We start from the raw sequence: 24,676 nt of genomic DNA, 5'->3' as shown, positions 1-24,676 counted from the left end.
ATGTTGTTCGTACTGGATGTTCGCGTGGAAGGGGTACATCCGGTCTAATGGCGTCAAGAGCCAAGCATTGTTGTCACATTTTGTCCTACAGTGTTTCAATATTTCGCATTGTTTATGTTGCTTGAATTTCGTGAGGAAAAGACAGGAGGCACAGCCGGTTGCGCGGATTACGATAAACGGAAGCAGGAGTGAGCGAATTTGTACGCGTGCGATGCATATCAAGATGCAGGTGAGATTTTCCGAGTGCCCCGGGTGCAGTGACCTTGGTCTCGGTGACAGCCTCAAAGTATGCACTCGCGCCAAATTTGAACTTCATTCGCGCATTCGGTTTTGCTTTCGTTAGTTTTCGCTCCTGTCGCATTTTTCCTTTATTTTCTCCAGATATGAGTATGCTTTGTCCAGTGACTTGTCTTATTCCAAATATTAAGAACATAAAAGAACAGAAGGGAAAAAGAGAAAAAGGATTTTGTTTTAAACTTGTATCATTTTTAATTGCAGAATTACATTTCTAACTGCAAAGCACCAAAAAAGATTACTTTTTAAATTAACTTTCATTCGTAGGTACAAAAGGCTGATCTTCACAGATAGTTGGATGCTATCTGTAGAAGCAGATAAGTTTTAAGAGAATGACTAATCGTTGAATGAATATTGGGAATATTCAACCATGGAAATTACGACAGAGGAAGCACAAGCTGTGCTTTTGGAAGGGATGGAAGGTGCTCAGTACATCACTATTCAGAGAGCTGACGGGGAATCCTTGAGCAAAGGAGTACCACTGTTAGCTTTGAATGGTGAATTGATTTCAGACGGGATGGTTGTGGACATGATTAATGCTGGAGTTGGTACAGATTATGGCACTGCAACTCAGTATTATGAGGATGACTTGTTGTCACATGAACTAACAGAGGTTGTAATATGTTACTTAATCTTCAGGAACTATATAGTATAACTTGCATATAGAATGTAAATTGTGTGATGCAGGAGGACCGTAAACTGGCTGCTGCTTTAGTTGCAGTGCAGTTGCACCAGCAGCAAAAGCAACAGCAATTACACATTCAGTCTCAACATGAGGATCCGACTTTACCAGATGTTTCTCATTTGGAAACCTTAGCACCGGTAAATTCGTATGCCATCCAAACTGTACCAGAACCAAACACCCCAACAGTCTACCCGACATTGCAACCTTTCAAGAGAATTACGCAGAACGTGAAGCAAGAATTCATCAACGTCAAAAGTGAATACGACGTTGAGGTTTCCGCGGAGAGTAGTGAGGATGCTACGTCAGCATCTGGACCTAAAAGAACGTTGCCACATAAGAAAAGGATACCTCGTAAATTAAAACAGCAAACGAAAAAGAGTACCGCGCGAAGGGATAATAGCAAATCAAGCCAAGAAAACGCGGCGATCGACTCCGCTAATGAAGTCCAAGCTAATATCTTCAAGTGTGAATTGTGTAGCTCGAAGTTTAGCAGCCAGTTGAAGTTTTTCGAACATCTGAAGGTATACTGAAGCTCAACTAGACCTCTACAGTTTATACATTATAAAGAAAATAATGAAATAATAAAAAGAAAAAAACAAAAAAAAATAATGAAATAATTTGCAGGTGCATTATGAGCCGGTCAAACAAGAGACGCGAATAGCTCAAGCGACAAATACCAATATCACGATATCAGTGCCAGAAACAGTACATAATTTAGACAATACTGTAATCGAAGAATTCAGTGAACCCGAAGATCTAATGGAGGGTATTCGCGGTGTAGGTAAGTGAGAATGTCTACTTACATTAACATTCATGTTTGAACACTTGGTGTAGAGACAGTCGTAATGTGTATTCCTCCTGTTTCCAGTGGAGGAAACCGGTGCGCACATTGACGAAGACACGGAGCCTCCACTGTCCACTGCGAACAACGAGTCGACAATGTGGAACATCGCCGATATCACCGAGCAGGCACAGAGGGACCATATGAGGGCGTCGGTTGTTGGCGAAAAAAGCTTAGACGAGAAAGCGAAGACGGACATTCCGCAAACGACTAAGAAAAAGAAGTCGCCGAAAACGCGAAAGTCAAGTGTGTATATTCCTATAAGAAAGAAATTCCTACAAGAGTCAGCGCAGAAATTTCAAAGGAACGTATGTCTTCTCTTTTTGTTGCAGCTGACGAATTAACGTGCCCTCAATGCAGTCGTTCATTCCACCATAAAAATAGTTTAGTCTACCACATGCGATCTCACAGCGGAGAACGGCCGCATCAGTGCGAAATCTGTAGTAAACGTTTTTTCGCTGCTAGCGCGTTGAAGGTGAGATTTTACCCAATGACATTATGACAATCCTATTTTTTCTTAAGATGAAAGGAAAGACTTTTGAGAGCCGCGTGTAGCTAGTTATTAGGTGTATAGATAGATGTTCTTCAAAAAAACATCAAATTGGAAGATCTTTTCTTGATATAATATTGTTATATATGTTATATATGTATTACAAATTGCTAAGTTTTATTTTCTAGTCTTATCTTCGAACTTGACTTTAAGAAACAAAAATTTGTATGCAAACGAGTACCTATCATTCAGCTGTTATATATTACCCTTTTCTTTTCCTTCTGTTTGAATATCAAAGAACCTTTTGACTTTTGTTCTAATTCTAATTTTTAATTCCACTTCTTTTTCCCTTATTAATATACACAGGTGCACAAAAGACTTCACAGCGGCGACAAACCGTACAAGTGTGAGGAGTGCGGCCGGCACTTTCGGCAATGGGGCGACCTCAAGTACCACTCGACGAGCATTCACTCGGAACACAAGCAGTACCAGTGCGAGTACTGCGCCAAGGAATTCGCCCGGAAGTATTCGTTGATCGTTCACAGGCGTATCCACACCGGCGAGAAGAACTATCGTTGCGAGTACTGCAACAAAACGTTCAGGGCGAGCAGTTACCTGCAGAATCATCGGCGCATACATACCGGCGAAAAGCCACATCCGTGCGCCGTGTGCGGCAAGCCGTTCCGAGTGCGCAGCGACATGAAACGCCACATGCATACGCACTCCAGAACGAAGGGCGACAAGCCATTGAATAGAATCCTAACGAGCAAAACGGTAGAAGAGGAGAGTGACAAAGCGGTACAGGCGCAATCAATTCACGATCTCGTGAGAGACTTGAAATTGGAGGTTGAGGCGACAGGGGTGGTGAAAATCGTGCCGCCGGACGACAATCCGGAAAGTATTCTGCCGCACACAGGCGGACAAAACTTGGAATATACCGTGCCGCCTACAACGGACACGGCTGCCGATAGAGATCCGCTGGAAGCTGCTGTACGAACTAATGAAAACATGTGAGTATAGATTGATACATTGATCTGTCCTCATCGGACTAGTTGATTTTCAATCTACTATATTCTTTTTTGCAGACAATATTATTTGATATAACCTCAGAACATCATACATGAAGGAAAAGTGTGCTCCGCTGTACAATAGGGTTGATCGTTCAATCAGTACGCAACTTGAGAAGTTTATAAAATATAATGTATAGGTCTTGCAAAATTGTGGATGTCGAACTGTTAAATTCTGCAAGTATATTTATATTTAAATTATTAGTATCAGAGGCAATTTAAAGAATTTATATAAAGGAACTAAAAGAACTGACTCGAGCAAAAAAGTTATATAATTATATATGACCATAGATTTTAATTTTGTCTGTATATAGTCACACGTATTGGTTGAAAAGTAATTACTTATATTGGTGGCAGCCCAAGTTGGGACGTAGAAGTTCTTTTAAATGTAAATTAAATTTTCTCTTTTTCATCCAACTCATATCTATTAAATCTCTGTTGTTTGTTTGTTTTCATCCCTAGAATATAATGTTAACGTTTGGCCAAATGTTTTTGGAATACTCTATACGTACAATTATATATGACTATATAGAGACAGAATTCATATATAAGCATATGTAGTTTTATTTTTTCTTGGAAAGTTTCAAGCAGTGTTGCATAATTGGATGCATTAATGCTCTGATTCTCCCGCATTCGCTAGAAAATCCGGTGATTCTTCTAACGGCCAGCTATTTCTTTTGTATTTTCCTAAGATGAAACATCATACTGTTCGGTGTGTAAATTTATTCTATTCAATGTGTGTCCAAACAGTATGTATTTTAAATACTGTAGAATAATTTGATGATTGAAATGTAAGTCCGTTAAAGAGCGTTAGTGCACCCGATTGCAAAAGTCTTATAAAGTTTGAAGAATTGAGTTATTTACTTTTGGCCAATTAAACATAAATGACTGATAAATAAACCGCATGAATACACTGCCTACATAAGTAACGTATAGCGTACTTTTCCGATCTTACGGAAAGAGCAAGCAATTTGCGTGTAAAATTGAGCACAGAACTGGACTGTTTTAGTTTTAAAAAAGAGAAAAACCCAAACAGATCCGTAAAAGTGATATATATATATGTATATGTGTATATATAATTATATATATATATACAAACATATATATATATATATATATATATATAAGTACACATACACACATTATACTGTAATTATAGTACTAACCACACAACTGTAAATTTTTTTAAATGTAGACAATTTAACGATTTATATATTGTGAATCGTCGTTGAAAAATATATTTTCTACTTGAACATGTTTATAGAAATACATTGGTCCACTTTTTGCTCATCTCCGGATGTTCTAAATGGCCGCGGGTATTAAAGTCGGCATGGTCGTGTCATTTTGACCGATGAAAACTTGCAAGATAGTAGCCAGGTCTCTAGACTCGAGCGCCTCTTTGAGCCTCGCCGCAGCTTCCTTGCCATTAATCCTGTTGCATGAACAATTATATGCATCAAGATTCAACTACGATTTTTACAAGAGTCACAATTCATTCTTACCATTACCTTCGAGATCGCTTCGCTCGTTCCCAATCCACGTACAGGTCGGTGATTATCGCATGTAATCTATTCAGAATCTCGGTGTCCTTCGCCATAAGCGACCTTGTCTCCGTCTCCTTCTCTAATACTTCTTGATACTCAGAGCATAGATTTTCCTTCGGATTGGATTTCAGTTCCCACTCGTCGAGAGCATCCAAAATCTTTATCTTCTGGATCAAATCGTAGGCTGCGTTTAGCCGCGGCAGAATCAGCTCCAGCACCCTGGACACGCTTCCGTCTACCACTTCTGCGAGAGAATCATCGTGCATTTCATTCGTCCGACGATAAAGTTCTATGGTTAAATTTTACGAACAAGTTTAACAATTAAGTTGCAAATTATTTAAATTTAATTCTAAATTTAAGTAAACTTAGATAATAGATTTAGTGAATTTTTTTCAATTGTAGATTTAATTTAAATTTGAAATAGAACAACCTACAATTGTTTTTAATTTAATTTAAAATAATATAACAAGAAAAGTGTAACGATTACAGCGCTAATTACCGCAAAATACGTCCAACTTGATTTTACGTTTCGTCGCCTCTTTCGTCAGTATGTCTCTGAGAATTATGATGCTGGATATATTTTCGCCGAGAAAGAGCGCGCTTCCTTTCCTGCGATGTATCGGAGAATTAACGACGCGAATGCAAATTGGATTTCACATTATCGACTTACTTATACTTGCATTTGAGGACCGTCCCGATGAAGAACGAGACATAGACCAATGCAGCCTCACCGTCGTGAATATGAGGCCTCTCGGGTACATCTGGCAAGACTAAGGAGAGCCATGCGTGCATCTGATGAAAGAAGAGTCCATAGACAGAAGATATGGGACAGAGATTTTTAGACATAAATTACGCCATAAAATTACCAAGATGAAATCGTACCTCGGCGATCGTAAAGCTGCCGTTTAACTTTAACTCATTGAACGGACCACTAGACTGCGTAGTGCTGTCATCCTCATGCTGTCTCACGTGCAGAGACAAGGCGTATATGGGAACCAAGATTTTACGACAACGTTTTGGCTGTATCTATGAATGATCACTAATATTAATGGTACGCATGTTTTTCAGAAACTTGGAAATCGGTGTTCAAGGTACCTGGGACGTTACGTAGACCTGTAAGGTACCCGCCTGTCCTTCAATGGATCTCAATCGTATCTCGAGACGATTCGTGTTGATCTGTTTGAGCGATTCCCCGCATGAGAATTACATGAAAGTTCTCTAAGGACGTCGCACTACGTATGTACGCGTATAAATAAAATAAAAAAAAATTAAATTTACCTGACATCGATAAGTGGCGAGAACGAAATTGCCCTCTCTGGGATTGCAAGCGGACAGGCTGACCACTGCGCTATTGTTTTCGGTGTCCAACAGGTCGATAGGAGTGTCCGACTGTATCAGAATGTTATCAATCGACGTATCTAGTTCTACGGACAACGAGTACGAAGCGTCTTCCTTGCGCAATATCATCCTATAAATCCACTTTACTTATGAATTTGTCTGCAGAAGCTTGATTAGCTTTGTATCTCAGTATTAGAACTACCAAAGCGAACTGGTCTATAATTTCTTCGAGAAATTACAGAAATTTACATAGGACATTTTATGTTTTTAATCCGTTGGATGAAACTAGGAAGAATAAATAATTATTTTTTACATTCTTTAGGAACTTATAATTTTGACCGATAGAAACAGGTCGTCGGTAGTTCTAACGTTAACAAAGAATCCGTGCGGGTAATTTTCTATCATTCAATCACTTATGATTCACTGCCAATATTATAGGTGCCAAGGGATCCGGCATGAAATTGGACGACTCCTTCTCCTCGGTGAGCTGCTCATGCAATTGCTGTATCTCCAATTTCAACTTAGTCAGTCCAACGTCGCTCTGTCCGGCTTCCAGCAGCCCAGGAGGACTGGTGGTCAGGCCGAATATCCGACCTGAATAAGTCGTTACGAGGACCTCGGGATAATTGGCGATGCCGATTATCCCGCCTACGACTGTACTGATACTTTCGCCGGCATTCTGTAACATTTGTCAATCAGTCCGATTGTATCCGACAAGAATTTCACATTCGCCTCATCACTCACGTAGTGGTAGCGCAAGGTAGAGGGCACATCTTCCTCTGGGAACGTGTATACTTCAACCACTCCGTCTTGCCGACCCACAAGAATATCTACGCCATCTTGCAATTCGAAGGTGTCCAACGAGGTAATTTCTGAACCTGTCGAGGTCAACAGCCAAGTGATTCGGAGCGTTTTGTTGCCTTGAAGAATCAACAGTCCGATCCTACCGTCCGCGGTGCCAACCAGAACGCGGTCCTTGGACTGTACATCTCCTTCCCTGAGATGACGTGCGATCGCATTGATTGAACTTGATGTAATAAGTTGAATTTGGAAACGTAATGGATACGCTTGATGCAAATAGCAGTGGTACAACTACCTGTATACGGAGAGCACCGTAGGAGCACTTGGCAATCTTAGAACTGTCGGGCTCTTTGTACCGTGCAAGACGCGCACCTAGGCAACAAGAACGCATATCGTGCAACGATTCTACCCGTTAACGAGTCAGTGATTATGCGAGATGGCTTTGTTGCATAATCGTATCTCTTTTCAGATATTTGTCCGGAGGAGATCAAATTCAAACAGCTTGAGAAGATTTATTTGGGATAATATTCAATGATACTTTTTCCAGGCATCTCCTTGAATCACTATGCAATTATTATTTTAGGTAACACAAAGTGTCTCAGATTCAGCTCGAATGTTCAGGATATCCTAAGATTACCATCCAGGATAACTTAACACCAGAACTACCGATGATTAATGCTGCTTCTACCAGAGCGATCAAAATGACAGGTTTCTCGATAAATATCTCGGTAAGCACTAGCTAACAATAACGTTACGTTAATATTACAATTTTGCAGTCAACAATATAGATATAATAATGTTATACACAAAACACGTACATTATTGAATGAGAAATTGCAATATTGATGTAACGTTATTGTTAGTTAGTGTGTTTGCTGGGACGTTGTGCAAGGGCAAAAATATTCATTTATTTCAGCTTTACTCAACGTCCATTAACAATATAATACTCATCGTTATATATTTACAATTGTAAGAAATTACAAGACGGTCGCTTGTTCTAGGTAGTTCTAGTATCAAAATATCCCGAGCACATACAGGATAACCTCAGGACATTTTGTGCTATCTGGAATACGTTAGGTGAGATCTTACCGCGCTATCCGCGCAAGCTAGAATAGCGTATACCGCATTGTATTCCCCAGGTAAGAGCACGACATCGTACAACGTCTCTCCGGCCAAGTACGAGTCGGCGTCTTTGCAGTCTTTGTACCTGTGATAAAGATCACGCGCGCACGCCGCGAGATCCGCACCATGGACGTACCTATGTAAGAACACGGTCGTTAATCGCGATCGTAGGGCAACGGATAAGTCATCGAACGAAATCGGACGAGCGTGTGAGGTAGACTTACAGCGCGGAAATCGGATCTATAAGGCTGGTGTCAAACTCTAAGAACATCTTGCCCTTTCTCGTGAATCCCTTTACGGAGCTGCCATACGCAATGAAAACCTTATCCCTTAACATACCTATCGAGCCACTGAGCACCATTTTGTGGATTTTTGGACCGGGCAGAGATTTAAACGACAATTGCGGCTCTCCCTTTTTCATGCCTGCTTACATAAGCGGGAAAATGTTAAGATGTTAATGTTATATTCACTGGTTGAGAAAAAATATTGATATAGAACGTTACATACACTGAGAGGAGAAATATCTAAAAAATAAAATATATTTATTCAGCAAGTACTAATACATATTTATTTAAATATATTTTGTATCCAGATATTTTTTTTTTAATTCTTTTATTTCACTTCTTTTATTCAAATGGAATAAATAATTGCTTTTGTGAAAAAATATGGTTTAGAAAAATGTATATTTTCTCATTTGGAGAAAAGCTTTTCTCAGCGTAAAAATACATTAGTTTATTGTGAAATCAACATTTTGAAATCTACTGTTCTTTGTTTATTGAGGACACGTTCTGGGATCATTTTAAATATATTTAGGACATCCTGGGAAGATATGTCTCAACCGACTCTAAGACGTTTTGTGCTCTAGCTGAGCTAATTGAAATGCGTTTTATTACCGTAGATATGCAGTACGCCGTCGTGATCCGCAACGGCGAATTTTTGCGGTTGCTTCGCCTCATTGGGAGGAAATAGCACGGTCGTGCCGCGTGAAGTGACTCCTACTGTCGTGTAATCTATCCTTGTGAGAGCTAATGTCATCGCGAGAATTATTCAATTAACTATTCCGAACTGTTCCTCCGAGATGAAATGGACGAATCGTCAGATTGTCATCACTAACGTTAATTAACGCACGCACACAACAATTGACACCACTTCGGAATGGAATGTTAAATGAGAGCATGGAGGTGACGATTATGTCGTGCATTTGCGACGATCAATTTAACCATAGCGACGCACGGCACAACACAAGTGGGTCTTTGAAAATTGGAAGTCGTAGCACCAACTAAAGTGCACTACGAACAAAGACAAATTATCTCTCTCGTCGATCTTCGTTTTATGCGTGTAAATTATTGAATAATTATCAGTACTCGCTACTTGCGGAGATACGAATTAGATTTTAAATTTAGCTATAATCGAAGTATCGGTCGCGATTGAAAATAAATTTCGATTCGACCACGAGTTCGATATCTCGATGGCGCTTCGTGGCGAGTTTGGTTTTAAATGCCGTGGGATGCGAAAGATGTTCGTTGAAAGTAAAACATAACTATTGTAACTTTAAAAAAAAAAAAATCATGTAGCCTAGTGTATGATTTTTCTAGGAATTAATAATATTAATTGAGCCGCAAGTTTCTTTAGAAAATCTTAGGAATTGGGACAATTGGCCTGAATAAACATAACCTAGCGATGAGCAACAAGGCCAACAACAGTGGTAAATGTACTGCAACTTCAACATTTCTTATTTTGCACAATATAAAGTAGTGGATTGATCGATTTCAAAATATAGAATTGCATTGTGTTAGATTTATAATTGCAGCTTTATTCTTTAGGTGAGATAGATCCTGTACAGGAACAATTGGCTGGCAGGGTACGAGAAGTTGGAAATTATGCAATTTGGAGTCTGTCCAGCTGCAAACCAGGCTTTGGTGTGGATCAGCTGCGTGATGATATTACAGAAACATATTGGCAGTCAGATGGACAGTTACCACATCTAGTAAATATTCAATTCAAAAGAAAGACTACTATTCGTGACATATGTATCTATACAGATTATAAGTTGGACGAAAGTTACACTCCTAACAGGTAAAGATATTTCCGATTAATCTGAAACACACTTGCCGAGGTGAAAGTATCCGTTAATAATAATAAAAAAAATAAATAAAAAGTATATTCTGATTCCGTTATATTCTGATAAATTTTTAGGATAAGTATCAGAGCTGGCACCAATTTCAATGATCTTCAAGAGGTAGAAGTAATGGATTTAAATGAACCAAGTGGTTGGGTAGTCATTCCTATTAAAAACATCAACGACCGCCCTATTAGAACATTTATGATACAAATAGCAGTTATCAGCAATCATCAGAATGGCAGAGACACCCATATGAGGCAGATTAAAGTCCATAGTCCAGCTCAAGATATCCTTGGTCCACCAGCACCTTACATCCCAGGACAATTTCTCACCAATGAGTTTTTACGTTATGCCACGATTAGATAAGATTCTTAAATGATAAGTTTGAGTAAGATTTTCATACATGTATCTGACCAGAATCAGCAAGGTTGTTTCATCTTTAGTCTGCCTGTAATTTGAAAATCAAAACAGCATTAACTGTGTGACTACTAGTTAAAAATACATCAATTTTATATTTGTTAAAGACACTATGAGAGAAATTTTGAAACTCCTTGTATATGTACAAACATAAGATTCGAATTAGTATTTAAATATATTTATCGACCGAAGACATCATATACGAATCATATACAGAAAAACTGTAAACACGATATTACAGTGAATCGTCCATTCTGAGCCAGCTCTGCGGCAATTCTTGAGAGTTAATAGATCGAGAGTAGATCCGGTGTGAACATGTTAAGGAAGCTCTTTCTAATTTTCGTGTTAATATGCGTGACAAAGTGCAAACGTTATCCTCGTTACTCGGTCAACAACTTATACACGATACTTGATCGAACGTCAGAATACATAAAAAATCTCAACAACGGTAGTATTCATCAATCATGCCCTCATACTTGCCTTGAAATTCTTCCGTTTACAAAGTTTTTGGCACTTTTAGCATATGAATCATCAAATACCGACACATCAAATATTGATAGTAAAATTGCTAAATATATGGAAACTACAACCAAGATGATCCTTCAGCGACAGACAAGGGCTTTCCCTCATTTACAGCCCATTGAAGGTGAGTTTAGAAAAATGGTTTTAGGCATATATTCATGCCAGAGATTTTGTTAAGTTGACAATATTATATAAAATACTTTTTATTACATCATATAACTTTTTCTCTTTATACAATTGTATGTTAATCAGAGAGTTTGTTGAACTTTCCTTCGATACCGAAAAGTTCCTTGAATGCGTGCTGACAGTCGTGTTCGGTTAGATACTTGAGAAGTTGACCCATGTCATTGTGGCGCTCGGTAGTGGGAAAAGAGACCTCTTGAAAATCTGTAAACTTACGCAAGTTATCTACATTGTTACAGTCTTTCTCCTTTTCCATTAATTTGATCAGTATCTTGTGCCAATTCATAGCTTTAATCTGCAAATCATAAGACAATATAAATCAAAGATATGCAACATTAAGAAGTATTATGGAGACTATTATCAAGGTTACTTTTTGCCAACAGTAGTCACAATCTTCTAGAGTTCCTTCAATGCAAATGATTCCTGGCTTGCCAGCTAAGCAGAATCCTGTGATCAAGTTTTCCTTTGCCAGATTAGCTATATCCCGTCGTTTAAACTTGCTGTATATATGATGACTATAAATCCAGTATCGAGAGAAAACTATAACAGCTTGGTCCCCTATATTATTTTTATTTGCATTATCACGCTTCATTGTTTGGGTACATGTGGAAGCTTTCAAATAAGTCTCCACATTGTCTTGCAACCATGATATCAATGTGTAGATGCATGGCTCTCCTGTCTCTTGAGCTTTAACGATGACAGAAAGTTCCTTATTCAATAAATATTGTTGTGTTCTATCCAACCGAGAACTTCTTGCGTATATCTCAGGTTGCTCTTGGGGATAATTAGTCGGCAGACTCACCATCAATTCAATCAATTCCTGATAATAAGGAAAATATATTAAATATAAAAAATACAATTGAATATGTACTGAGGAAAATCAGTAGAGAGGATTACTGCGTCTAAAAATACATAGACATGGCGTGCATTTTATATGGAACAGTAAATATTACATTACTCCATTCAACGGAATCGTGATAGCATATTCCAGCCAGCGTGGTGGATCTCTGTCAGAACACTCGATGTAGCTGTTGATGTCAGCCAAAACCCCATAGTCCGCCACTGCAAGTTCTGTCGGGTAGACTGACTGCAGAGCTTGCAGCTCGTTCACTTGTGCCGTCAGATTTTCCATCACCTGCTGCGAAGTAGACATGCTCTGAACGTTGACACATGCGATTAAATAATAAACGATGTTGTATCGTAGCACGATAATCAGGTCGGCTGAAATGAAACGATAACACGAAACGCCTGCTGTTGCCTAGACGGTACTCGTTGTTGAGGTTATCAGAAAATCAATTGACAGTGGAATAGGAAATCCTTCCCCTTCAATTGGGTTTTTAAATTAAAGAATGCTGCGTCGCGAAGTACTTTTCATCTTCTTTCTAGTTATCTCAGCGTCATCTCACATGTGATATAATATATGTATATATATGTATATATATATATATATATATTAATATAACTATATATAAAGTTTCCTTTATGTGAACATAAAATGTCAGAGATTCTTTTATAAAAAAATCTGTATATTAACAATATCGATTTTCAAAACTTGATTTTGTAATAGATTTTATCTTTTGTAATCAAATCATTTTTATCAGTTTAATTTATAACTCTAAATCATATGTTTTTTATTAACAGAGGTGAGTGTGCTGCAAGGTTTCAAAGAGGCCTTATCCATCAATCTACCAGACTTTCAGGATATAGCACTGTTCTCCATTCAAAATGGACAACAGTTGCTCTGGCTCGCTGCAGCCATCGACTCCTCAAGGATATTGCTGTATCAGTTATTTGTACGTTATAATTGATCATCATAATCGTAATCATAATTTTATTCAAAAAGATGAGACATACATGAAGCTTCCGTATAGTCACACAGCTATTTCTCTTAGGACAATAATATTGAATACCCTAAGACGGCGCTTCTTTTGGCTACTTATCCACAGCCTAATGGAAAACGGATAATAGTAAATAATTATGGCATCGATACGCTCACGGTCGTCCAAACGAACACCGATGAAATCGTCGTCCTGCGCCTCGGCATCAACAAATCCAACACTTACGAGTTCCAATTCAAACAAGAATTCGAGATTCCCGGAGTGTTGCACATGAACGTGTGGTTTGGTATGAATCAATTGTACCTAGGCATCGCTTCGGACGCGAAGGTCTTCTTATATACCTGGCTCGGAGAGCACTTCGACCAGATAGACACTTTGCATTTCGGAGCGAGGAAATTGTTGTTCTTCCGGCAGAAGAGCTTCATGCACGTCATCCTGATGGGATCCCTCACGAGAATATTCCAGTTCTCTGTGCGCTCGAATAAATTTATAGAGACGCAGAAATTGCACGGCACTCGAGACGCTAGCCTGTTCTACTTCAAAGAAGGTCGTTTCGAGGAACGTTTCTTAGCTCTGGCTGATGATAATTCCACGATTTTCTACAAGGAAATGTATAATCGTTTCGTGCCGTTTCAAAAAGTCGCTCCAGCGAGATATGTTTATTCTTTAACGATGGGAAATACCGTGATTCTCTTTGCCGTGATCGAAGAAAATAGCGCGACGATTTATCAGTACAACGGTTGGAGATTCATAGAACTACGCACGAGACTGTCGAGCATTCGTCGGATTTTTCAAATCCGCTCGTACGGCGAAGACATGTTGATCGTGCAAAATCAAGACGGAGAGTGGAAGTTCTTGAGGCCTATTTGGAGTATGAAGAAAACATGGAAAACTTTACGGGGTGAAATAGAGACTTGGTGTTCTGCGGTCAAGCGGAAAGCATCTCAGAGAAGTTTAGAAAAAATTCTAGACTTCAAGAGGTCCGTGACGATGCGGGACGCATACATTCATCGACTACGTGTTCAGAACGTGAGATATGATTCTTATTTTTGCTACTCCAAGCAGAGATGCCCGTGTGTCTGTCGTAAATCAATTAACAAGAATTTGATTTCGAATATTATTTGCAGATAAACGATCACAATGCGACGGAATTGATTCGCTTGACGGAGCAATATAGGAAAACAATTTCCAAATTGAATTTGGCGAACAAAACATTAGCGGAAAGAACGAGCGGCGAAAAATTTAACCATACAATCGTGTATGGCAAAAAAGTCACAGTTCAATGCAAGACAAATTGTTATGTTCACCATTTAAATACAGACAGCGAGATTGGACCTACGTACAACTCCAAAAGGCCAAACACCATTAATCGCTCTTTAAAATTCGCCAATTTAAAAGTAAAAGCGATAAATAACTGGAGATGTCCCATCCCTAACTTCGTCGTAAAAGATATATTCGTTAAGGAGTCTATTAACGGGATTTCAATGAAAAAACTTCAAGAAGAAACATTGAAGATTTCCGGAGATCAGGAAGTTTCAGGTAATTCAATGCAGCATGCTGTTTCTCCTCTCGGATCTTTTCACGCCAATTATCCTCGATTCGTGAATCTTTTAGGTGAACACTATTTCAACAACTTAAATGCGACCAGCATTTCCATACCACTGGACATTGCGACGCATGATACTAGTGCAAGATTGCAAATAACCGAGGCAAGAGTAAAGGAATTTCATTTAGTCAAAAACGAATTCTTTTTGCCACTGAACGGTCCCACGGTCACAATGACCGGTTCGATAACGGCTGCAAAAGTCAGAATTGCAGGAATTATCGAGATAAGGGGCACAATAACGGGCAAAAGTGGAAAGAAATTAATGCCCTTGACAGATATTTATACACCCTTGAAGGTGCCTTACGACTGTTTTCTGCAAAACGCGACGTTCAGAAACTTCGTCGAAGCTAAAGATATCGTCAGCCCTCGTAAAACATCTCTGAAGCGAATTTTAGAAGATAACATACCGCTGGACTCTGACGTGCCGATACATCTGATGTTGTCCAGCGATAAAATAGTAATTATTTAAGAAAATAATGTCACGATATATGTCTACACGTGACATTCTTTGCGCTTGAAATTTATTTCATGTTTCTATTTCACAGCAATGGGACAATGTAACCCTGTTGGACTACAAGAACTGGGTAACGAAGAATTCGACCGACACCATAATTATTTCTGGTACCAAATACGCGAGCAACGATATCGTCTTAACAAACGTTACCTATGAGAATCTTCCCACTTCAAAGTGCGCACATCTTTTTTCTAAAAGATATATAGATTCTATAAAAATATATCTGTGTGCGTGTTTCAGATTGACCGTTCCCGTATGCGCTATGCAAGTTATTACACGAGACATTATAAGTTCTTCCATAACGGTGGACGATTTAATCGTAAAAGACTTGCACGTTTCGAATGTTACTGGAGCTCGTGATTTAAATGACACTATGTTCAATTCGGTGTCAGCCTTGCAGAGCGTTGATTTCTCAACAAAGCTGTTCACCGGGCGAGTAGTCGTGAAAAATATCTCAGCGTTGGAAATTAAAGGAGTAGATGTCAGAGGTAGGATAAAGGATGCGTGTATGTGTATGTTGTGCGCTCAAATATAAATTATAAGTTTTTATGATATTACGTTTATACAATTTACATTATATAGCATTAAACAGCCAACTAAACAAGTGGATAGATGTGAATCACATAAAGGGACCAGTAAATGTTTCAAAGTTACTCGTTGAGAATCTACAAACGCCGGTGAATTTGGGTATTTTTTTGCCTACGACGGTAAATACCGTAATTATGCTTGGGAACAGTAATATCGGAAAGATCAACGACGTGAATATGTCATCCTTCATCGAAAATGTGCAAAAAGTGCATGACGAAATATCTCTGGAACACGCAACATTCGGTAAATTACATGTTATATTTTCACGCGATTCGTTAAAAGTCTAATTATATTATTTTTGCATCATGTTTCACAGCTCATGGATTCACATCTAACCACACACATGCCTTTCGTTCGACGTTAAATCTCCCCCACATAGATGTGCATCTTAATTTGCACTCAAAACGGATCTCCGACACTTTGGAGACGAGTATGATGAACGTGCCTCAGACTTTCGGCTACGTTACGAGCAACGCATCATCGACGTTTATTATAGAGGGTATGCAGTTACGATAATTTGTTAACTGCATTTTGTACAGTGACAAGTTTTTAAACGTGATGTACACGCTTGTAGGAACAGCTAGATTTACGAAAGAACCAACTGTGCGAAGTATAAACGACATAGATCTTGAAAAATTATCCGAAGATTTATGGATGTCGGATCGCAGTGCAGTCATATCCGGTAGCAATATGAATTTAAGGAACATGTCTATAAAAGAGAAAGTTATTGTATATGTAAGGACATTGTTGGAAAACAATTAGCTTCAAATTTATAATGTCAACTACAACTGAAACTGTTGTTCTCTTCAGAACGTTGCAAATTCGCTGAATATCAACATGTGGTTGGGACTGTCGAGCAAATTATTGAGCAAAACGAAGCAACAAAATATCACTGTGGCTGCGTCGTTTAAAGACGTCGTGGTGCCTGCTGTTACCGCGGCGAATGATTCGACTCTCCAGACATCGGACCCTGATTTAAAGAATCTGCTGACTAATTCTTTGATGAGAAACAGTACGAAGGCGCAAGTCGTAGATGCTACATGGCACTTTGACGAACTGAGTATAGGTGAGAATACTTCAACGGGAGAAAGCAATGTACTATTTATTATTCCTTTACAAAAATATTAAGAGAGTTTTATGATCTCGCTTGATTTAGGCCATTTGTATTGGAACGGCAAGTTCAACGATATCGATTTGAACACAGACATCGTCAGATTTGACGCGAAGCAAAATATTATTACTGGGAAGAAGAAAGTTGCACATTTAGTGACCGATGAACTTTGGTCACATAACAATGAGTTTTCGAAATTTGCTAAATATGCTCTAACTAAAAAATGTCGAGATATAACCGTAATCAAAGGTCAAAAGACTTTCAAGAACATTAGCTTGAACAACTTGAGGTAACATCGCCATTGTTTTCGAACCAACACCTTAATCGACAACATTATTAAAATCTTAACTCCTCTTTGCTAGTGTCAATGGTAAGCTTGCGGGGTACAGTATTGAGCAAGCGTTGCTGAAGTCTAAAAATCAGACAGTATTCGGTCTCAAGAAGATACATGGTCACCTTAATGTATCATCTCTTATTACCGAAAGCGCGGTAAACGACGTAATTCTTACGCAATTAATAGATAATCAAGTGAAGAAACACGAGTTGGCGCAAACAATAGAAAGCGAGATCAACTTCCAAAAGCATCTTGAGGTTTTCGGAAATATCACAATCGGTGAACTTTACGAAGGCATAGATTTAGACAATATTAGTGATAACAGATTGGACGCCGTTCTGAGCAGAACGACAGAAGTTCTGGAAATGGCGGACGACATAAAAACTGGATTACATAGTGAGTTCGATCATTCCCAAGCAGCATAAATATCTAATACATCTTAAAGACATTTTAAGGACATCTAAAAGTAGGATATCTTTCGAACGTCTCCAAGATGTCTTTTAGTCATTCATGCTGTATAGGTTCTGATTGTTGAGTGCTTCGAGCTTGACGATAATGCTGACTTATTTATTTTATTTTTTTTTGTGTAGATCCTGCAATTTATGTGAGTAAATTCGAAGAGGTAAAAGAGGATACATTGAAAATTACTACAAATCTTAATACCGAGGATGTGATGACTCTCAACAGTACTTGCGTCTGTGAAGGAAAGAATTTTTCCACATTTTGCAACAACACGAAATTAACGAATATTCTTGCCGGCAAAAATTCCAGCACGTTCATAACGACGAAATTGATGCTGCTAGGTGATACCCTGTTTGTAGTAATAGTGTCGTCGGATTTTGTCTCGGTTTATACATACGACGATGCAGAACAGGATTTGCATAAGAGAGCAGGCAAGTTCCGCAAGTTCAAATGAATAACATGACGTTCACACGGAGGCCTAAAACCGATTTTCTAACATCCGTACAGATATCAGACTTGGAAAGTAATACATTATACTTACAAGTTACTTTTCCTCAGACCACCAAGTCATTCGAATTTGAGTCATTTTTTACTCATATAGAGTGAATTTGCAGCAGCAATTTTCAAATCAATTATATATTCACGTAAACATAGATCATGGATGTTAGTATATCGGTTCTAAATTTCCGTGCAAACGTGTAGCATGCAGCAAAACGAAATTATGACAGTATCAACTATCGATTGGCAGAATTACACGTGCCCGATGTACTCCAAGCGTCTGTGGAGCCAACCAATCACGCGATTTGGATCGCTGTGCAATTGCCGAGACAAACCTTAGTGTTGCGTTATCAAGAGTGGGATGAATTTGAACAATATATCCTGCCGGCTTCGGATATATTGCTGACCAGCAAAGCGCCAAATAATCAACACTTACTGATACGATCTGATGGCGTGTGGAATCTCGGAGGAGTCTTTCATCCAGAACACATATTCAAACTACCTTTGAACGGAGAGGTAAAAACCTTCGCTCTCGGCACTGATTATTATGTGAAAGTAACGGAAAAAAATAGCACGACTCTCCTGAAAGCGCGATATGTGAGTAACTGAAGTGTACAAAGTAGTTAATGTAATAATTCCTAGAGATAAGCTTATTTTAAATTTGGTGAATTCGCATTCTTTGTAAATATGTCCATTCATGTCTATATTAATTGCTTAAAAAATATATACATCGATTTGCAAAGCATCAAGAATATCAAATGTGTATAAGATGAATGTTCTAATTAGTGCTAGCGTCCCAATTTGTGACGATTGCACGTGTTTTCTTTAATAAATCAGCCGATGCCAATCGGTATTTATCCTGAACGTGTGTTCTTACTTTAACTTTGATATATAATCAATTATTAATGTAATACATGTAATACTTATATATAAATGTAAACATGTAATAATTATATATAATTTTATATATGCCATATATAATTATATATAATTTTATCAAAACAAATTTTAAATAAAATTAAAGTCCGTGGTAAATACTGGAACATCATAATTGCAAGTGTGCTACTGACAATAGCTTGAACAATTGACGGTTAATTGTTAGAATTGTTGATCGGATATTTGTTAGATCTATGCAAGTTATTCTTTAGCTTCTTCATGCTTAGACTGTCAATGAGAAATAATACTAAACTATCATATCACTAAATAGCATTTCAGTCATTTTTGAAAAAATATAAAATAGATAAAATCTAAAATTAAGAAAATATACAATTAAAACCCCGAATATTCAAACTTCTAACAAAATCAACTTTAACTTAACATGTGTATTATTATTCTATTTTCGCGATGAAGTTACTTAGTCACTGATTAGAACGTTTACCTTATATGACATGTGTGGCATTTCATCTTGTCACTTATTCATCGGATGATTTATTTCCGTAAGTGTCAGGTAAAGATGCAAGGAAGCACATTACAGATCGCAGTTACGTGCTGAGATTTTGAAATTGGACTCCGCCTGTAATAATCGTAGAAGCTGCCGCCTATAAAGAAAAGACGAAAAGTTTCGCTACCTCTGTTTCTTTTTCCTCTCACGTAACCTTCATAGATGATTAATTCCGTGCACACACACACACACACACACAAAAACACACACACACACAACGTACTTTCGCAGCATCTTTGAGAACCGTCACGTCCTCTGCTCCATGTGGCTTGTCTTCGTCGACCTTTTTTCTCTCCTCGACTCTGAGTCTTTTCTAAAAATCGATCTCACTCGTGATCTCGCGACACTACTCATTACTTGCGCACTTTTTACTTATACGTTTGTAAAATTTAGCATGTTCAATTATTATGATTACGAGGCTTGGCCAAAATCTCGCGATCGGATATACTACAAGACGTGCGTGCACACAAAGTGGACGAGCAGCAGCGTTCTACTCAGCACGACGTACAACAGAAACAACAGAAAGAGACACCCCAACTTATGAAGGCTGAAGAGTAACAATCGTACGATGCTCTGCATTCGCATAGAGTCCCTCTTAGTGAACTTCTCCTCGTGCTTTTTCCGCTCCTCGATCGCGTTGTTCAACGCGGCCTGTTCCGCGGGCGTGAGCACCAGTAGACGCGGGTCTATCGCGATCCAATCGCTCTGCACGATTTGATCGAACCGCCAGCGCTTGGTCACGTCCGGCTCCAACAGGTTGCCCACGAGCTTCTTCACATGATCGGTCAGAGTACCCATCACCTTGCTGCGGAATCTCCATTTGCGCGTTATCTGCTGCTCGTACAGCCGCTTAATGTTGTTCTCGTCGAAAGGCATCGCCTTGTTCAACAGTATGTACAAGATCACGCCGAGCGACCATATGTCGGATATCTTTGGATTATACGGGAAACCACGCAGAATCTCCGGAGCCGCGTAGGACAGCGAGCCGCAATACGTGTCGCTGAGTACGCGCTTACCGCGGCTGTCGACCATGTAGCGGGCGAATCCGAAGTCCGCCAGTTTCACGTTGTAGTTGGACGTCAGGAGGACGTTCTCGCACTTCACGTCGCGATGCGCTATCTCCATCTCATGCAGATATTGAAGACCTGGGCAAGATACATAAAATCGCGTTATGGCAAATATATGCACAGCGTAAATAATATCAACATGTTCCGCTAACATGCTAAGATCTGACAGAAATAATAAAACGAATGCAATGAACGTAACGAATACCTAAAGCAAGCTGTCGGAACCACACGCGGGCCTGATTCTCCGCAACCGAGCCATTCTTCAGCACAAAGTCGAGAAGATCACCGTTCTCGGCGAAGCGCATGAATATGAAGTACTTTGTACGTCTCTGAAAGATGCTATGCACATGCACGACGTGCGGGTGATTCAGCTTCACCAGGATGTCCAGTTCACGTGGCAGGAACTTCTTGACGAAGTCCTTCGGCGCGTTTGCGGTATCGACGATCTTGCAGGCCAAGGGGTTGTTGTGGTCAGTCTCGTGTTCCGGTTTGTACTCGGCCAGGTACACCTGAACGAGAAAGGGCGAAGATAAGTAAATAATCTACAACATCAGAAGCACCTGGACGAAAAAATGGAATCTCTTAAACGGGATATAGACCTTCGCATAACAACCTTCGCCGAGCTTTCTCACCAACTTGTAACCGCGGGCTGCTAATGTGGCCTCCTCGGACGGGGTCTGGTTCAGTTGCGACATGAGCCTCGTAGAACGACAGCATTCTATTGTTGCTCAGCTATTACCGTGATTCATGGCTGGCAGTGGTTTATACTTTGTGACATTTTAAGTGGCTGGGAGTCGTGGACGCGTACAACTCAAGAACACCGTGAAAACTTCCATTTCAGTGTGATCGAGGGAAAGAATCACGGAGGTGCGCGCGTGCTAATATAATCGGTTTCCTGGTTGCGCGGTGCGGCGGATCTTATACTAGAAATTTTGAAGAGTGTCACATAGGAGTTGCTAACGATTATCTAACCATTTTGACAGAGATCGTAAAGACACGCGGCCGATCGCCGCAAGCTCGGCCGTCCGTCGACGTGAGAACACAAAACAGTGGAACATCAAAGATATGAGATGAGAGGCAAGATACGCCACAGTACGAAAAAAAAAAATGTATACACACCGGCGTAAATAATAGTAAATTATTAATATATTTTTCCATTCATATTAAAAAAAAAAAATTCTTGATTGATTAATACGGACAAAGTTCATGCAACGTTTTTTTGTTTTTCTCTTTCACAACTCCGGTGCATCCTCCAGACGCTGAATAACTCTTTTGTATTCGTCTTCTAAAAATCGATATTCCTTATCGAGTAATTGTACACGTTGTTCGAACGGCGGCAGTGGGTTAGCACGCTTGTCCACGTACATCAATGCGCGTTCTAATTTCTTCTCTTCGTTCTCTTTTCTCTTATACGGTATATTCAATCTTCCCTTCACGTCTAATCTGTACGCTCGGTAGTCCTCTTCGTTTGCGATGTTCGTTGCGCGTAGTCGCAGGATCTCATACACCGTGCGAGCTTGTCTCTGCAGAAAAAAATATTTCTTATTTGAGAGAGAAGGAATAATGGCGATAATATATAGCGAATTGTGGATGTGCTAATATAGCATAGATACCTTATTTATTTTGAATTTGTCTCTAGCTTCAATAGCCATTTGATTACTGAAGCCTTGCATCAAGTGTTCCTGCTTAAAACTAGGTAATGTGCTGCAATTCACAGCGTCCACGTAGTTTCGTATTCGTTGGAACGTCACGGACGGATCTTCAACTGCAAATGATTTTGTCAGAAAAAAAAAATAAATCACAAAATAGTCTATGATATACAATAAAAAAGCTATAAAGGCCCACAAAAACCAGATGCTATATCAAGATACATAATAAAGCAAATTGTAAATATCTATATCGATAGAATATCGTACGTATATATTATATTGTAAGGCATGATCTGCTTTCTTCTAATGTCTATCCAGTTATACGAACTGACATATTGTTTCTCATATATAAAGTATATGATTACTTAATAACTTAATTTATTCTTTCCATTACCTGTTATATCTTTAACTTCATTCATTCCAACATATTCGCGATAAATTGCTTGCAACATCTGCGTGCCAAGACCCATCTGTCGAAATGGCGGCAAAATTAACACTTGTGCAATTCGTGGCCGAATATGCTCCGGATATGCGTAATAACGGTATACTGTAACAAAACCGACGGTTCCATATCGGGCTGCACCCGTAGATGTGGTATATTTTTCAAACCTATTTAAAAAGAAGAAAATATCTAATAAGGATCATGGATCATATATAAGATACTTCATCTATTACATAACTACACCACATACACAGTGATGTTAATACATACATATTAAAATAACTCCATTGTTCATCATCAACATCAATAAAATTAGCTGCATCTATGTACCAAAGAAGAAATGTTTGAATCCTCTGATGATATTCTCTGAACTTTTTAGAATTTATATCTGCTTTGTAAACTTCGAATTGTCTCGCAGTACTATTGTCTATATTTGAGGTACAATGGAAGAAAAATTTAACATATACAGTTGTACAGTTATGATTTAACATAACTATTGCTTATGTAGAAATAAAAATGTTATTTAGCATTCTATATCAGTAAACACTGAAAGTACCATTTATTGTAAACGAATGTAGCAACTCTCCATCTGGTTTAAATGTGTCATCTTTTTTAAGCGCATTAATGAAAGTATCTAGACTATAATGGACATTTGGTGCAAGTTTTTCGGCCATTTTTGTTAAAACTTTATCAGGTTCAACTCCTTCGAAATCAAGATCATTTGCTTTTTCTGTATATGTCATTCCCAAAAAGGTTTCCAAGCAACCTGCTGCATAGAATAACTGCACCTTTAGATCACGGTAACCGAATATAGTTTCCCTGTAATAAATTAGATAAGATAAATAATTTGCACTTTCATACCGTACAGATATTTTAAGATTTATCTTTAAAAAGATAATTTTCTATACGAATGTCATGATAACACACATTGAACCAAACACTTGATGCGACATTTCTGGTTTAAATACAGCTTCTTCAGAAGCTAGGTCCTCAATACTACGAATCAATCTAAATTCCAGTGCATCATTGCTATCTATCATAAATTTTTTCAAACGTGCATCTTGAATCGTTGTCAAATCTTCCATGTTGCTAAACAAAGAAATTAATATAGATGAAACATACATCATTATTTGTTCAAACTATTAAATATTCTGTAACAAGGATTTGGCCTTGACAGGAATTGTTTACAGGTTAGGACATCGTAAGAAAGTTAATTAAATTTGTGACGACTTGAAAGAGCAATTAATAAAATAGTTTTAATTTTACTGAAGGAGTCGACAATAGTCAAATTAGACATGTATGTATGTACTAATAAAATGAACATGTGATCTGTAACGCTAATTGCTCAATATCTCCATTTTTCATATATATATTTCAAATTTTCATTATTTTACAAACAATTTGGGTTATTTTACCTTAAGCCGGTGTACACGATAAGACAATTTAAATGATAGTCGTGACCTTTTGCATGAACTACTTGCCATAAAGCAGCTTCGCGCCAAAACAGAGCCGGTTGTGCGAGTCAGTTTGAATCGAAACGTAGAACCAAACTCGCGATTTTGCTGGACAATTCGTAAATACGCTTGGGAGAAACTTTGGCTGCATTCAGCAGACTCAACAGTTGGACATTACTAGATTTTCCACTGAATCTCGCTCCTGATTGGTAAATACTTCTGGGTCTATGAAGAATCTAAAAGAAT

The 24,676-nt window shown here is 38.6% G+C and overlaps 7 protein-coding genes across 12 annotated transcripts; 3 read left to right on the top strand and 4 right to left on the bottom strand.

The window, feature by feature from the left end:
* Positions 1-19: 19 nt before the first annotated feature.
* LOC105189731 (zinc finger protein 271) lies at positions 20-3,645 on the top strand. Of its 2 annotated transcripts, none has more exons than XM_011152018.3 (8): positions 20-229; positions 562-907; positions 961-1,500; positions 1,604-1,760; positions 1,848-2,066; positions 2,153-2,295; positions 2,677-3,320; positions 3,396-3,645. In XM_011152018.3, exons 2-8 carry the CDS (start codon positions 665-667, stop codon positions 3,412-3,414), a joined length of 1,965 nt encoding a protein of 654 aa, XP_011150320.1. In that variant the 5' UTR covers positions 20-229; positions 562-664; the 3' UTR covers positions 3,415-3,645. The 2 variants fall into 2 exon arrangements, with proteins under 2 accessions (XP_011150320.1, XP_011150321.1); XM_011152019.3 differs by having other exon boundaries at positions 982-1,500; positions 3,396-3,644.
* A 928-nt stretch (positions 3,646-4,573) lies between these two features.
* LOC105189730 (Bardet-Biedl syndrome 7 protein homolog) lies at positions 4,574-9,500 on the bottom strand. Of its 2 annotated transcripts, none has more exons than XM_025305569.1 (13): positions 9,076-9,500; positions 8,407-8,605; positions 8,150-8,318; positions 7,356-7,432; positions 7,004-7,256; positions 6,673-6,938; positions 6,200-6,389; positions 6,017-6,097; positions 5,804-5,947; positions 5,592-5,713; positions 5,421-5,530; positions 4,886-5,210; positions 4,574-4,809 (listed from the first exon to the last, which is right to left on the bottom strand). In XM_025305569.1, exons 1-13 carry the CDS (start codon positions 9,215-9,217, stop codon positions 4,680-4,682), a joined length of 2,208 nt encoding a protein of 735 aa, XP_025161354.1. In that variant the 5' UTR covers positions 9,218-9,500; the 3' UTR covers positions 4,574-4,679. The 2 variants fall into 2 exon arrangements, with proteins under 2 accessions (XP_025161354.1, XP_025161355.1); XM_025305570.1 differs by having other exon boundaries at positions 4,886-5,165; positions 9,076-9,217.
* Positions 9,501-9,678: 178 nt separating this feature from the next.
* On the top strand, positions 9,679-10,831 carry APC10 (anaphase-promoting complex subunit 10). Of its 2 annotated transcripts, none has more exons than XM_011152012.3 (3): positions 9,679-9,887; positions 10,006-10,258; positions 10,379-10,831. In XM_011152012.3, the coding sequence occupies exons 1-3, from the start codon at positions 9,863-9,865 to the stop codon at positions 10,668-10,670; spliced, it is 570 nt and encodes a 189-aa protein (XP_011150314.1). In that variant the 5' UTR covers positions 9,679-9,862; the 3' UTR covers positions 10,671-10,831. The 2 variants fall into 2 exon arrangements, with proteins under 2 accessions (XP_011150314.1, XP_011150313.1); XM_011152011.3 differs by having other exon boundaries at positions 9,679-9,893.
* Positions 10,832-10,996: 165 nt separating this feature from the next.
* LOC105189727 (uncharacterized) lies at positions 10,997-19,280 on the top strand. The gene is made up of 16 exons (XM_019844421.2): positions 10,997-11,169; positions 11,242-11,367; positions 13,068-13,219; positions 13,319-14,293; positions 14,392-14,803; positions 14,879-15,327; positions 15,416-15,558; positions 15,625-15,872; positions 15,967-16,215; positions 16,289-16,471; positions 16,547-16,707; positions 16,783-17,038; positions 17,129-17,372; positions 17,446-17,813; positions 18,008-18,310; positions 18,628-19,280. The coding sequence occupies exons 1-16, from the start codon at positions 11,037-11,039 to the stop codon at positions 18,984-18,986; spliced, it is 4,761 nt and encodes a 1,586-aa protein (XP_019699980.1). The 5' UTR covers positions 10,997-11,036; the 3' UTR covers positions 18,987-19,280.
* On the bottom strand, positions 11,448-12,831 carry LOC109504458 (RWD domain-containing protein 2A). Its single transcript, XM_019844423.2, has 3 exons — positions 12,385-12,831; positions 11,797-12,246; positions 11,448-11,721 (listed from the first exon to the last, which is right to left on the bottom strand). The coding sequence occupies exons 1-3, from the start codon at positions 12,577-12,579 to the stop codon at positions 11,488-11,490; spliced, it is 879 nt and encodes a 292-aa protein (XP_019699982.1). The 5' UTR covers positions 12,580-12,831; the 3' UTR covers positions 11,448-11,487.
* A 125-nt stretch (positions 19,281-19,405) lies between the features above and the next one.
* LOC105189729 (testis-specific serine/threonine-protein kinase 1) lies at positions 19,406-22,015 on the bottom strand. Of its 2 annotated transcripts, none has more exons than XM_011152015.3 (3): positions 21,518-22,015; positions 21,091-21,394; positions 19,406-20,963 (listed from the first exon to the last, which is right to left on the bottom strand). In XM_011152015.3, the coding sequence occupies exons 1-3, from the start codon at positions 21,578-21,580 to the stop codon at positions 20,266-20,268; spliced, it is 1,065 nt and encodes a 354-aa protein (XP_011150317.1). In that variant the 5' UTR covers positions 21,581-22,015; the 3' UTR covers positions 19,406-20,265. The 2 variants fall into 2 exon arrangements, with proteins under 2 accessions (XP_011150317.1, XP_011150316.1); XM_011152014.3 differs by having other exon boundaries at positions 21,485-22,014.
* Positions 22,016-22,041: 26 nt separating this feature from the next.
* Positions 22,042-24,559, bottom strand: Hat1 (histone acetyltransferase 1). Of its 2 annotated transcripts, none has more exons than XM_019844470.2 (7): positions 24,458-24,559; positions 23,904-24,065; positions 23,533-23,795; positions 23,247-23,403; positions 22,929-23,143; positions 22,499-22,650; positions 22,042-22,408 (listed from the first exon to the last, which is right to left on the bottom strand). In XM_019844470.2, exons 2-7 carry the CDS (start codon positions 24,059-24,061, stop codon positions 22,118-22,120), a joined length of 1,236 nt encoding a protein of 411 aa, XP_019700029.1. In that variant the 5' UTR covers positions 24,062-24,065; positions 24,458-24,559; the 3' UTR covers positions 22,042-22,117. The 2 variants fall into 2 exon arrangements, with proteins under 2 accessions (XP_019700029.1, XP_011150312.1); XM_011152010.3 differs by having other exon boundaries at positions 22,043-22,408; positions 24,392-24,558.
* Between the last annotated feature and the right edge of the window lie 117 nt (positions 24,560-24,676).

Source organism: Harpegnathos saltator, unplaced genomic scaffold (genome assembly GCF_003227715.2).
Source record: "Harpegnathos saltator strain DR-91 unplaced genomic scaffold, Hsal_v8.6 scaffold7, whole genome shotgun sequence".
NCBI classification, from domain to species: domain Eukaryota; kingdom Metazoa; phylum Arthropoda; class Insecta; order Hymenoptera; family Formicidae; genus Harpegnathos; species Harpegnathos saltator.
This window is presented reverse-complemented; position numbering and strand designations above follow the sequence as displayed.